This window comes from Danio rerio, chromosome 21, assembly GCF_049306965.1.
Source record: "Danio rerio strain Tuebingen ecotype United States chromosome 21, GRCz12tu, whole genome shotgun sequence".
Classification (NCBI taxonomy): domain Eukaryota; kingdom Metazoa; phylum Chordata; class Actinopteri; order Cypriniformes; family Danionidae; genus Danio; species Danio rerio.
The window spans coordinates 37663484-37677825 of record NC_133196.1 but is presented as its reverse complement, the minus strand read 5'-3'; the positions used below and the strand labels follow the sequence as shown (position 1 = coordinate 37677825).

General features: G+C 38.2%; 1 protein-coding gene across 1 annotated transcript in view; it reads left to right on the top strand.

Moving 5' to 3' along the window:
- rnf145b (ring finger protein 145b) overlaps positions 1-13015 on the top strand; it is a 31537-nt gene extending 18522 nt beyond the window's left edge. Inside the window, 2 exon segments of the mRNA NM_199763.1 lie at positions 4243-4599; positions 10944-13015. Coding sequence (NP_956057.1) covers positions 4243-4599; positions 10944-11375 — 789 coding nt within the window. The 3' untranslated portion in view covers positions 11376-13015.
- Positions 13016-14342: the final 1327 nt, after the last annotated feature.

The window sequence follows — 14342 nt, the reverse complement described above, 5'->3', positions numbered from 1 at the left end:
CGCTTTTATCGAAAGCGACTTACAAATGAGGACAAGGAAGCAATTTACACAACCAAGAGCAACAATGAATAAGTGCTATAAGCAAGTTTCAGGTCTGTAAAGTCTAAGAAGGGAAGTATTAGTAGTATTATGGTTTTTTTTTTTTTTTGGTTTTTTTTTGTACAATTAGTGTGATATTCAGAGAGGCAATTACAGATTAGGAAGTGTAGTGGAGACTAAATAGTTGAGTTTTTAGTCGTTTCTTGAAAGTAGCGAGTGACTCTGCTGTTCTGATGCAGTTAGGGAGTTCATTCCACCAACTAGGCAGATTGAGCGTGAGCGTTCGCGAAAGTGATTTCTTCCCCCTTTGGGATGGAACCACGAGGCGACGTTCATTCACAGAACGCAAGTTTCTGGAGGGCACATAGATCTGCAGAAGCGAGAGCAGATAAGAAGGAGCAAGGCCAGAAGTCACTTTGTAGGCAAACATCAGAGCTTTGAATTTGATGCGAGCAGCAACTGGCAGCCAGTGCAAACGGAGTAGCAGCGGAGTGACATGTGCTCGTTTAGGTTCATTGAAGACCACTCGTGCTGCTGCATTCTGGAGCAGTTGAAGAGGCTTGATAGAGTAGCTAGTAGAGAGTTACAGTAATCCAGTTTGGAGAGAACAAGAGCTTGAACAAGGAGTTGAGCTGCATGTTCAGATAAGAAGGGTCGGATCTTTCTGATGTTATAGAGTGTGAATCTGCACGATCAAGCAGCTCTAGAGATGTGGTCAGAGAAGTTTAGTTGGTCATCAATCGTTACTCCAAGGCTTTTCACCATTTTGGATGCAGTAATGGTTGCCCCGTCCATCTGGATTGAAAAGTTATGGTGTAGAGTCGAGTTGGCAGAAACTACAAGCATTTCCGTTTTTGCGAGGTTCAGCTGAAGATGATGATCTTTCATCCAGTGTGAAATATCCAACAGGCAGGCTGAAATGCGAGCTGGAACCGAGGGATCATCAGGATGAAAAGAGAGGTATAGCTGGGTATCATCAGCATAGCAGTGGTAGGAGAATCCATGTCTCTGGATGACTGGTCCTAGAGATGATGTGTAGATGGAGAAGAGAAGTGGCCCAAGAACAGAGCCTTGAGGTACCCCAGTGTTTAGATGCTGTAGGTTGGACACCTCACCCCTCAAAGACACCCTGAATGATCTGTCAGTGAGGTAAGATCTTAACCATTGTATAACAGTGCCCGCAACGCCCAGTGACTCGAGCGTAGATAGCAGGATCTGGTGGTTGACAGTGTCAAAAGCAGCTGACAAGTCCAGCAAAATGAGGACTGATGATTTAGAGTCTGCTTTAGCCAGTCTGAGATCCTCCACGACCGAGAGCAGGGCAGTCTCAGTTGAGTGGCCTTTCTTAAAGCCGGATTGCTTGTTGTCCATGAGATTGTTTTGAGTAAGAAAGTCCAGGACTTGATTGAACACTACTTTCTCCAGAATCTTGGCCATGAATGGAAGCAGGGATACTGGTCTGTAGTTTTCAAGTAGCGTATGGTCCAGGTTGGGTTTCTTTAGCAGTGGGGTTACCCTAGCCTGCTTAAATGAAGTGGGGAATAAACCAGAGTCAAGAGATGTGTTAATTATGTGAGTCAGTGTTGGTATGACTGCAGGAGAGATGGCTTGCAAGAGATGAGAGGGAATGGGATCGAGTGGACAGGTGGTTGCATGGCTAGATAGCACCAGTTTGGACACCTCAGACTCAGAGAGCTGAGAAAAAGAGGTGAGTGTGTGTGGTGTTGGTGGTGTACCTTGCATGTTTGTTGTAGGTGCAGCAAATTGAGCACTGATTTTTGCAGTTTTGGTGCAAAAGAATGTAGCAAAGTCATCAGTAGTAAGTGTGGAGGATGCAGGTGGAGGAGGAGGATAGAGGAGGGAGGAAAATGTTTTAAAAAGTAGGCGAGGATTAGTGGCATTGTTGATTTTCAGACGGTAATATGTCTGCTTTGCCGAAGTAACCTCAGCTGAGAAAGAGGACAGAAGAGTTTGGTATGTTAAGAGCTGTGCAGGATTTTTAGTTTTCCGCCAAATTCTTTCTGCAGCTCGAAGTTTTGAGCGATGCTCACGGAGAGCATCCGAGAGCCAGGGTGCAGGAGGACTGGCACGGGCTGGCCTGGATGCAAGAGGACATAATTGGTCTAGACATGATGCTAGTGTGGAGCAGAGTGTATCAGTGGCACTGTTCGAATCAAGTGCAGAGAGTTTGCAAGATGGAGGAAGAGAGTCTGAAACAATGGTGGATAGTCTATTGGGTGAGAGAGATCGTAGGTTTCTGCGAAAGGTAACCAGTGTTGGAGTGTGTGGCGGCTCAGGAGTAATGTGGATGTTGAGAGACAGAAGGAAATGATCCCATATTTGTAGTGGAGTTACTATTGTTTGATCAGCGAAGCAGTGTCGTGTGTAAATAAGGTCTAGCTGATTACCTGATTTGTGGGTAGCAGAGGTAGGTGCTCTTTTTAGGTCAAAAGAGGCAAGCAGAGTCTGAAAGTCTGCAGCTTGCGGTTTGTCAACGTAAATGTTGAAGTCACCTAGCACCAACAAGGGAGTGTCAATATTAGAAAAAGATGAGAGAAGAACATCCAGTTCATCTAAGAAGTGACCTAATTTACCTGGTGGGCGGTAGATGACAACCACATTTATGTAGAAGGGGTGGATAATGGTGACTGCATGGAATTCAAAGGAGCTGATTGTTGGCAGGGACGGTAAATTTCCATTCTTTGGAAATTAGTAGTCCAGTCCCACCCCCTCTCCCTGTGTGACGAGGAGTGTGGGAAAAAGAGAAATTAGCAGAAAGAGTAGCATGTGTAGCAGTGTCCTCCGTCCTCAACCAGGTCTTAGTTAGAGCCATGAGATTATAGTCAGAATATGTAGCTATGGAGGTAATAAAATCTGCCTTGTTAACAGCTGATTGACAGTTCCAGAGGCCCACGGAGAGAGAGAGTTGTGAAATAGCAGATACATGTATTGAACGAAGGTTGTGAGGATTACGCCTGCAGCGTACCTCCCGTGTTTTGCGAGTGTTAGTAACAACAGGAATTAGAAAACACATAATAAAAGTGCACTGACAACACAAGATAAAGTAAAAAAAAAAGAAAGTAAAGTACTCAATTGCTTTGTCTGTGTCTTTGCTCGGTGGAGTCGCGCAGGTAGAGTCGATGGTCTTTACACTCGTCGGTCTTCACACGAGGCGGTCTTCACACGAGGCTGCCGCGACCGCTGCCGCGGTGAACTAGTTGTTTATATAACCCCAAAGCACTAACGTTAGCTGATTGAATTCAGCTGGACACGCCTCGAGAGTCAAAACAAGGGCCGAAACTGAGGCGGACGACGCGAAACCGACCGCGTTCGTAACCAAGTAACCAAGCTCTTATAGTAACCAAGGAAACAGTGGCTAAACACTTGTAGTATTATACACAACTGAAAGCAAGTTTAAATGTCCTACAACTTTACACAAACAGCTGAAAACAAGTCCTCAAACCATACACAACAACTGAAACAAGTCTTAAATGTACTTACAGGCTGCTAGTCTCGATGTTAAAGTGCTTCTCCTGCCGACTAAGCTAGCGTGCTCACTATATAGTGGTTACCTGGCGTTTGGACACGCCTCCCGAGTCAAAACAAGGGCCGAAACTGAGGCGGACGACGCGAAACCGACCGCGTTCGCTACACAAGCTCTTATAGTAACCAAGGAAACAGTGGCTAAACACTTGTAGTATTATACACAACTGAAAGCAAGTTTAAATGTCCTACAACTTTACACAAACAGCTGAAAACAAGTCCTCAAACCATACACAACAACTGAAACAAGTCTTAAATGTACTTACAGGCTGCTGGTCTCGATGTTAAAGTGCTTCTCCTGCCGACTAAGCTAGCGTGCTCACTGAGAAACACCCTGAGAAAAAACTCATTACTGCTATTGTTAGTTAGTTAAGTGTTAGCAAAACACTATAGTGTTAAATGTTAATTTTAGTTCTTTTGGCTGTATCTTAAAGCAATATTTTGTCACCATAATCTGTTATTTGCTCAAGAGCAGATGGGCTTGAAATGATCAGCCATATAGACTGTAATACTGAAATGGAGAAAACAGGCATTCCCATTATTTGTTGAAAGCAATGGTCACTTCTCTTATAATCACTAAATGTAAATAAAAATGTTTAGAAAGTAAATATTTTTTGGAGATGTGTATAAATGTAAAAAATTTGGATTCTACTCTCTCAGGTTCTTGGCACTCTTCTTATCTATGTCCTCTTCATGGTGGAGGAGTTTCGTAAGGCTCCGGTGGAGAACATGGATGAAGTCATCTATTATGTCAATGGGACCTACCGGCTCCTAGAGTTCCTGGTGGCAGTCTGCGTCGTGGCCTATGGTGTTTCAGAGACCCTGTTTGGAGAATGGACTGTTATGGGCTCCACCATTATTCTTGTTCACTCCTACTATAACGTGTGGCTAAGGGCCCAGCTGGGCTGGCAGAGCTTCCTGTTGCGCAGAGATGCCGTTCATAAGATCCAAAGCATGCCCACTGCTTCCACATTACAACTCCAGCAGCATAATGACATCTGTTCCATCTGCTTTCAGGTAAAGGGTTATTTACATTATTATTTTTTTTCCATCATGGCATAAATTAGAGGGCTGTTAGATCAGTGCAGCCTGATTCTTGACTTTCAGACTTCATGTCATGGACTATTAGTTAAAATCACCATAAAATGGAAGGTAAAGATGTAAAGGTAGGATGGTGCTAGGGTTTGACGATATGAGCTAAAATTTATATCACAATATTTTCCACTTTTCAGACAATATCGACGATTATATTACGATATGATAAAAAACTGACTCACAATTTAGTAGATCTGTTAAATTAAAGCCAAAATATTTCTTTTAAACTTGTATGACTAGAAAATGTGACAGCCCTGGAAATGCAGGATGTCGGTCTGTGTAAAATGCATGAACATAAAGATTTATACATAAATTGAAAATTAAATTTTTCATGAACACAGGAGATAAAAATGAAATCATGCCGCTACACAGAAAACTCAAATTTACAAGTGTATGCAGTAGGGGTGGGAATCTTTAGGGACTTGACGATCTGATTTCGATTCTGGGGGTCATGATCCATTTCTGATTCTGGGGGGTCACGATAAGATTCCAAAATGATTCTTAAACAGTTTTTTTTTTTTTTTTTGCCATTTCTTCGGCTGTGCATTTTCATCTTTACAACTTTTTTTTTTTTTTAAATCGTTACACAGTTTCAATGCTTTTGTTTAATGATTGGAATCTCTGTATGACACTACTTGGCATGATTAAAAAAACATTTTATTTATTTTAAAAAAATTCTAGATGAGATGGCTTTGAATATAAAATAACAGCAGATTTGCCAAGATGACCATAAATAACATTTTATTAGTTATTTTTCAAGGTATTAATATTCAGCTTTAAAATAGGGCTGGGCGATTCATCGAATAGTTTTCGAAATCGACATTTACAGCCTATAAGCAATCAAATTTTTCCAGGTCAATTTTTTTTTTTCAGCTATTTTCCCTACTACGTGTGGAGTCTCGCGACCCCGCTCTGCATACACTTCTGTGTCGAGGTGGTCTGGCGCAGTCTTCACTCGGTCGTATACCCCTTGCCGTGACTAATGCTGATGCTGACCTCCCAAAAAATTTTACTTTACGTAGTGTAAGCTCTGTGGTTGGTCTGCTTGATAGCATTTACAAGCGTGGGCAGTGCAGAGAGAGCAAAAAAAAAAATTTATCTTTCATTAATCGTAATCAAGCTAAAATGTTGGCAAATCAACCAGCCTTACTTTAAATCATAGTAGTGCTTTATTTGTTTTCAACACAGTGCAGTAGGCCTACAGATCACATTTATTCACAACCTGTGTTAGCAAAAATGCAGACATACAATTCTGCTGTAGTCAATATCCATGCTTCTTTAGAGATTATAAAGCCAGTGGCACACTGTATGAGTTTGAGGGACTCCAAATGAATGTCTCCAAATTGTCATTAATTACTTGTCCTCATGTCATTTCAAACCATTGAGATCTTCGTTTATCTTTTGAGCACAAATTAAGACATTTTGGATGATATTTGATAGCTCTCTAACTCTCCCTAAATGACAATAGTCCAAAAAGGAACCAAAAACATTCAAGGTGCAAGTTCAACTACTAAATCCATTAAGTCCCTTAGACTGTTTTGCGAATGGTTTTGTAGCTTAAAAGTCTTGCGACATTTCCTGTCTGTAAAGGTTAAGAGAGCTCTCTGATTTCATCCAAAATATCTTGATTTATGTTCCAAATATGTATTGGAATGTGATGAGGGTGAGGCCCCATTTACACTAATATATTTTTATTTTAAAATGCACAAGTTTTGCTGTGGTTCTGTCCACACTAGCCCTGAGTTTTTGAGCGCTGAAAACTGAGCTTTTTGAAAACGCTGAAGAGGCTGTTTTGGTTTTAAAACGCTGCTGCTGCTCCATGTCAGTTTGAATGGGCTAAAATGGAGATGTCTAAAAGTGAAGGCGTGGTTTCATCTGATTGGGGCTTTTCCTCAATATTAAGTTGTCTATACAAAGTTCAGTCCTGGCTTTTTTTTTTTTTTTTTTCTCTAGTAAGTTCAGACTTCGCAAATTTGATATGGAAAACAAACTTCCAGGCACAGTGTACTTTATGACGTCATTCACATGACCCTGGCTACCTTGTTTCACTTTTTAACAATAAAATGAAAACATGATATAAGGAACTGCCTGTTTTCATTTTGATATTAATAACTTAAGTGACACCAACAGACATCTTTTCCTGAATATCAACAATATATAGTGAGATTAGATCCAGCAGTAGATCCTTGATGAACAGATCGATGTGCACAGCTCTTAAATGGGTAGATGTGTTTAAAGCATGCTACAGTGCATGCCAGAGTGTGTGTGGCCACGTGATGTGTGTTTTCAGTGGTATAATATGGACAGAGTTGTTCAGAAACACTAGTGTGGGCGCGGATCTTTTTTTTTTTCTAAAACACATTTTAAAAATTAAACCTATTAATGTAGATGGGGCCTGGGTGTCTAATGACAGAATTTTCATTTCTGGGTGAACTAACCCTTTAAAAGCAGTATTTTCATGTATTTAATTTATTGATGAACTCATAGTTTTATTAAATTTTATATCTATATATTTATTTTTCCATAAAGAAATTGAAAATATTTGCTCCCTGTTAGGATGGAAACCCAGCTAGTTAGGTTTAAAGTTGCAAAAAATAAAAAATCCAAATGCAAATTAGGTGCATTTCCATTAAGCTGTTAATGACTGACTATAGTATTGGCAATGTAATAACCGACCTTAAAAAAGGCAAGCTTAATGGAAATAGGACTGCAGTTAGAAATGATTGGGCTAGTTATAAATGCAGAGTTTTTGTTTAATGCCATGGCAGCGAATGCATTAAACCCAGTTTTGGGGGGGGTAATGCGATTTATGACATAAGTTTTTTCTAAATAACAAGTAAAAAAAATGCATTACCTAAAAAAATTTTTTTTTAAAAAGTAATGTTTTTTTAGTTACTTTTTTGAAAACTTAATGTGAGTTACTTTTCAGTTTAATTAGCTTTAAAAATAAATTGCTGGATTAAAATTAAAGTAGTTATGAATCACGCAGTCAATGAGAGAATGTGTACATTATTTTGAGCGCATCGAAGAAAAGGAAAAAAGGAATTCTTAAGACAGTGATACTTAAGACAAATAGTACAAAAGTAGCAAGCACATTGCTTTGAACTTTCAATAATCGGTAAATACGGCATGTATAGCTCTGTGGTCAGGAAGTTCTTGGATAACATTATTCTAAAATATTTTTTGTTTTTTCTAAAGTAAATGTAGGTGTAGGTTATACTTAGGGCTGGGCGATTTAGCAAAAAAAAAAATAGTTTTTTTTTATAATGTTTGACCGATTCACGATTTTTATTTATTTATTTTTTTTTATTGTGTACCTAGTCAACTTAAAACATTACAACAACATGACTGAAGTAACATTCTCTTTATAAGTAACTTGAAAAACTATCTGGTTAAGCAACATTGTATTTTTAATGGCCATGACATACATAAATTGGTCAACAAGGTATAAATAAATGTAAAACAAATTCACGAGTTAAAAATCTTGCAGAAGATTTGAATAAAAATATTTGTGTAAATATTGCAGTTGCTGGAAATCAGAGGTATTTTTTTGCAAGTTTTGCTGAGCCTAGGAAAGATTGGCTGTCAGCTCGGCTTTGACTTTGTCTTCTGATTAAATGATAGGTGGTAATGCTGCTGCCTCAGATACAGTGGAAGTAAAGGACTGAACATGGAAACTGTAAAGCCTAATTTAACCCAATGCGTGAAGTTGTGTACATATAGCAGGAGCAAATACAAGCACCAGTTGTGCCTAATATAAAATCATTTTTTTATTCTATTTTTATTTTTCCCCTCTTTTAAATACCAACCATTTGATGCGCATTGCACCACTCTCTGTATTATGCTGCCTGACTGCTCACCTCTGCTCGTGTTCAAACCAAGCTAAGATCAGCACCGTTCGATAAGATAAGGTGCGGTTTTTCACATGGCAGGTTTTTACGTCCTTCATACATGTTGAGAGATCAAGTTTATCGACTTGATAAGGGAATATGTCTTGATAATCCACACAGACTTGACTTAGTATAGCGTGAAACCATGTAAGATTTTACTTGCTGCATTAGTCTGAATTTAAATTCCCTCGTCAGGCAGTGCTGGAGTAGCATAATAGAATCGACCACAGCTCTTTTGATGCAAGAGCATTAACAAAAGAAAAATACACATCTGAAGACACTTAAATGCTTGTATTTGTTTTATTTGCACCGGCTCTGCGATGCATGTCCACAACTTCATGCATTGGTTTAAATAAGGCTGTCCAGTCTCTGTGTTCAGTCCCTCACTACCATGATTGAAACCCAGACAGTCAGTCAAGCAGGTCGCACGCCAGAAGCGCCGCGACACTGCGTGCACATGACAGTTTAAGTATCACACACCAGATGCGCACATTCGCATGATATTTAACATGAAACTAATGAGATGGCGCTCTGTGGCGCAGCTGAAATATGAACAGCGCAGCGCGTTGCCGAGTGGCGCTTCTGGTGTGCAACATGCTTCATACAGAGTGAACCAAAGCGCATTGGTGCAATTATGATGTATTTTTATTTTAAAAATCGCAATATCTCGATTTAATGTGAAATAATTTGAATTTACGTTTTAAAGGGCACCTATGGTAAAAAATCTACTTTTCAAGCTGTTTGGACAGATCTGTGTGTTGGTATAGTGTATAGACCGTCATACTGGGGTGATATGAACACACCCAGTCCTTTTTTTTCAATTTAACTACAAAAAAAAGGGTCGGCCAATTGGAGCTGTTTTCAAATCTATCGCACCATTACGTAGGTGTGCGATTTTCCCCCGCCCACCGAATTGATTGACAGCTGCGCGCATTAACATGTTCCGGTAGTCGCGTGTATATGTCAACAAGACCAGGCACACATACGCAAAGCAACCTGGAATAAAAGGTCTGTTCTGTTCGCTAGGATCAGCAATCATCATCAAATGTGATTAAGAGTAAGTTTCACGTGTTTAAAGTGTTTTAAAACTGAGTATGTGTGTAATTAATTACAGCGTTTTACTTCAGCTTTACTTCATCAGCACAGCCGCGTGTCAGAACAATTATAAAAGAAGACGCTTCAATCCCGGTTTGTGGAAGTTAAATCAGGTTTATTTTGTACATTAGCATAACAGATATCCACACTTGAGGTTAGCCTTAACTAGGCTAAGCGCGCTCTGTCTGTCTGTCTGCCTGCCTGCGTGTGTGTATCATCTGCTGTGTGTGTGTGTGTGTGTGTGTGTGTGTGTGCGCATGTGTGTGTGCGCGCGTTAACTTTGTAACGATATTGTGTGTGACTCATCAATGCAACTTCACAATACTGATTAGTAAAGGTTAGTTCTTACTGTAGTATCTCACAAACGCTACGTGAGACCTTCTTCCTTTAAGTCTGTCTGTTGTCTGACGCAGCTTAGGGAGGAGGCATGTAGAAACAGTGGGCGGGAAAGAAAAAGCTTAAAGGCGCAGTACGACAAAACCACCCCCTGCTGGAAATCAGTATAAAACAGCATCTTGTAAAAGGTATAATGAAAAATCTGATGGGTATTTTGATCTGAAACTTTATATACACATTCTAGAGACGCAAAAGACTTATATTAAATCTGAAAAAAGGGGTAACCTAGGTGCCCTTTAAGACGATTTTAATAAAAAAAAATCGCCCAGCCCTAGTTAAACTGTGTTGTAATTGCAGAGCTCCTCTATTTAAAAAAATAAAGGAAAATAAAGACTAACTCTGAAAGGGATTAAGCCTCAGCCAGGAAATAAAAATTAACGCTAAAATAACTCCAAAGTAGCATAACTCATTAATTACAATAAGACCACTTCGACACCTCCTCAAGTTTATTTGACAATGTGTTTTTCCATCTCATTATTCACAAACTTCAAAGCCACATCAAGCAAGTGTAAATTTTTTATTATTTTTTTTAAATGTATTCTTTCAGTCACTTCAGTTCTCATATGATTGTTCAAAATGTGCATTAAAACAGGGTGATGGAAACCCATTTTTGTGTAAGGAAGTGCATAACAAAATGTGAATTTGGTGTGCTGTTACACCCCTATTAGATGGACATTTTGAATATCTTGCTTATGAGATACGTCTGACACACTGATGAGCTGACTCTGTTGTGAGTGATTAAGGCGAGTGTTGGAGATACTCCAGGACCAGGATTTTAAACTGTTAGATAAAATAATTTCTTCACTTACCAACATAATCATAATTTCACACCTTATTTTGGCAATCTTATTTTAAATGTTTTTCATTTGTTTCCTTCAACTCCAGGATATGAAGTCTGCTGTCATCACGCCATGCAGCCACTTTTTCCATGCTGCCTGCTTAAAGAAGTGGCTGTATGTGCAGGAGACTTGTCCTTTATGCCACGGCCAGCTCAAAAGCCAACTGCAGCCAACTAGCTCTCCAGGCACTCCCACCCAAGGTACTCCAGCAGCCAATCAGAACCCAAGAGAGGTAGAGCAGGAGCAGAGACAACCGCAGGTTGAGTTGAACACTGAAGAAGGCATCCGAGCAGAAGAAATGAAAACTTCAGCCGAGCAGAAGCTTGGAATGGACTTGCTACCTGGGAGCTTGAATACCCAGCCCAAAGAATGTGACTTGGTGGCAGAGGGCAGTGCAGGCACAGCTAGCAATTTGAAGGGTGATGATTATTATGATGATGATGATGTCAGCACATCAGATGTCCATTGCGCTTCTTGAGTACACAGTTAGATGTGGGTAACACACACTTCATATTGCCAATGCTGAGGACTTTAGTCGATGGTTAAATGGATAGTTCACCCTGGAATAAAAGTTCTGTTATTGTTTACTTGCACTCATGACTTTACAACCCTTTTTGTCTTTTTAACATGGTGGACAAAAGCTGTTAAGCTCATAATGACAAAATCTGTTACTGGAAATTTTATTATGAGTGTTTTTATATAATATATATCATTGGAATGAACTATCCTTTTTGACCTGATCACTACTAGTCTCTCAGCCAATAGATCTACTTGCTTACTTTTATATGATCTGTTCACATTATTGCTGGTCAGAAGACATTTCAGAATATCACACTACAGAGCAGAACTTGGTTGCTACACATTTTTCATTGCTAAAACTAAATCCATGTCTTATTTCCTTTGATCTGTTTGGCATAAGTATGCTCAGATTCACAATATGAGTGTGAAGATTAAATCAAAAAGCATTTTTCTCAGTTCAAGTGTTTGTGTAGATAACAGCATTTTGCCATGTTAGGGGACAGAGCAGTTTGCAGTATTTGTCCAGTAGACTATTCTATCCATTGAGGTAAGGCATTAATCTTGTGCTATGCTGTCTGATTTAGATCATTAAAATGAGAAATTTGTAGTGTATCAATTGTACTCCCAGATGAGCCAATAAGAATCCAAAACCTTGCAGAGTGAAACTGAGGAATGTTATTTAAAGTGCCACTGAGCCATTTAATATGATGTTTTATCACGGTGAGCCTCTTGTTATTTACAAGTTTTAATGGAACGTCTGAAGCCAAGCAACTTTGTTCCATGTATTTTTGCCACTATTTACCCTGTCAAAAATAAGTTGCTGATGGTTAAGTTGTTGTGGGAGTTGGCTTGATTTCTGGAAGGGAGCATTTTGGAAAGCCTATTGTCGACTACATAGACTAAACCTGTTTTATGGTTTAAATGGAGATTTAGTGAGTAGACAATCAATTAAAAGGTTTTTCCTTTCTTTTTTTTTAGTATTAGAAATCATGTTATAAATATTTCAGTACGTCTTTGTTTGTTTGTTTTGAGACCCAGATATATTCTTGAATGGTTTGAGATTCACATTGCTATTGACTGTTAATTAACATGGTTTTGATAATGTTTTTAACAGCGAGAGGGCTTCGATTAGTCATTCAAATCGGTCTTAGTTGGAGCACACTCCATTTTGTTTGCCAGAGATGTGATGTCATACTGTTTGCACTAATGTCATTTACAGTGAATGATCAATATTTTGTCTTGAGCAACAAATAATCGGAGCATATAAATTATAGCTCAATATAAATGTGTACAAATATATACTCCTTTGTATATTATTTTATCATGTTATCGATATGCCGCACAGTGTTAAAGCAGCAGTAAACATTATGAAGTGTCTTTTGGATCATATGAACACTTTAAAATAAGTGGGATTGGTCTAGAAGATGCTGATTGTTCTACCCCACTTCATTCTTTAAGGAATGTAATTTAAAAATGTCAGATTTGTGTGTATGAATACATTCGATGTATGAGCAAGCACAAATGACATTTGAAATGTTCTATTGACTAGTTTTTGCACATTTTTCTTGAAAGAAAATAAATTGTCAATATAGCTTGAAAGACGTTTGTTTGTTGTTGTTTTATTTGCACTGGATAAGAGTTTTTTGTTTATTTTTTGGAAATGAATTGCTTATGGCTGTTTACGTTTCCTGTTAGTAAAAGGGTTAGTAAACTCAACAATGAAATTTACTCACCCTTCACTTGTTCAAAACCTATTTGAGTTTCTTCTGTTGAACGCAAAAGAAGATGTTTGGGGGGAAAGGTCCTTTTAACTATTGACTGTGACTCTGCTGACACTATTTAAGGTATAGGAATATTCTTTTTCCTTATTAAGAAAAGATATCTATGCCAATATGCCATTCGGTTTCTAGAGAAAGCTAGATCTTGCCATGTTTTCCAGACAGAAATTCCTATTGTTACAGTATTGAGATGTGTGAAATAAAAATTGAAACTGGAAAATTGAAACTGAAAAAAAAAACACCTAACAATTTAAGCAAATGCATTTCATTTCATGAACACATAAGCAACCACATCCATCAGTAGCTTACTCATTAAGTGTTAACTGATTTTCAGCTATTTAACCTGATACACTTTATCACAGGATGGCGCTGTTGCACCACATTTTTTTCCCATTGGGGTTGTATAGTCTGGCTCTATGCTGCGTTTGATTTTTATCTAGATTTTAATATCTAGTAAAATATTATTAACTGTCATCACGGCAAAGATAAAATAAATTAGTAATTAGAAATGAGTAAAGCTATTATGTTTATAAATGTGTAAAAAAAAAAATCTTCTCTTCGTTCAACCGAAATTGGGGAAAAAGATAAACGGGGCTAATACTTCTGACTTCAACTATATATATTTATATATATAAATTTCTTCAGGACATGATCCTTCAGAAATCACTCTAATATTAATAATTAATATAACTATTATTATTGTTATTATTATTAATGTGAAAGTTATGAAATAATGACTTAATTAATAAATTTATTTGAAACTACATACAATAAAGCAGTTATTTAAAAGTTAAATAATTTACAGTTTAACAATAAATACCAACTTGATTAACAAATTTAGTTCATTATACACACACACATATACTCAATTTGTTCATTTAGTGTTTTTTTTTTTTTTTTCCAATTTCTGTTCTTGCAACGCATTTTTTTAAAAAGTAAAGCATTTACTACTTTGTAATGTTGCCATTCCTTTTTCACGCAAGTGATGAAGTGTTTTTGGTGTAATTTTGTCCCATTCTTCCAGCCAACAACTCTTAAGGTGGGCGACAGTACAGGGTCTTTGTTTTTTATTTTACGCTTCAAAATGCATTATACATTCTCTTTTGGAGACAGTTTGGGACTGCAGACAGGTCAGTTGATTACATGCA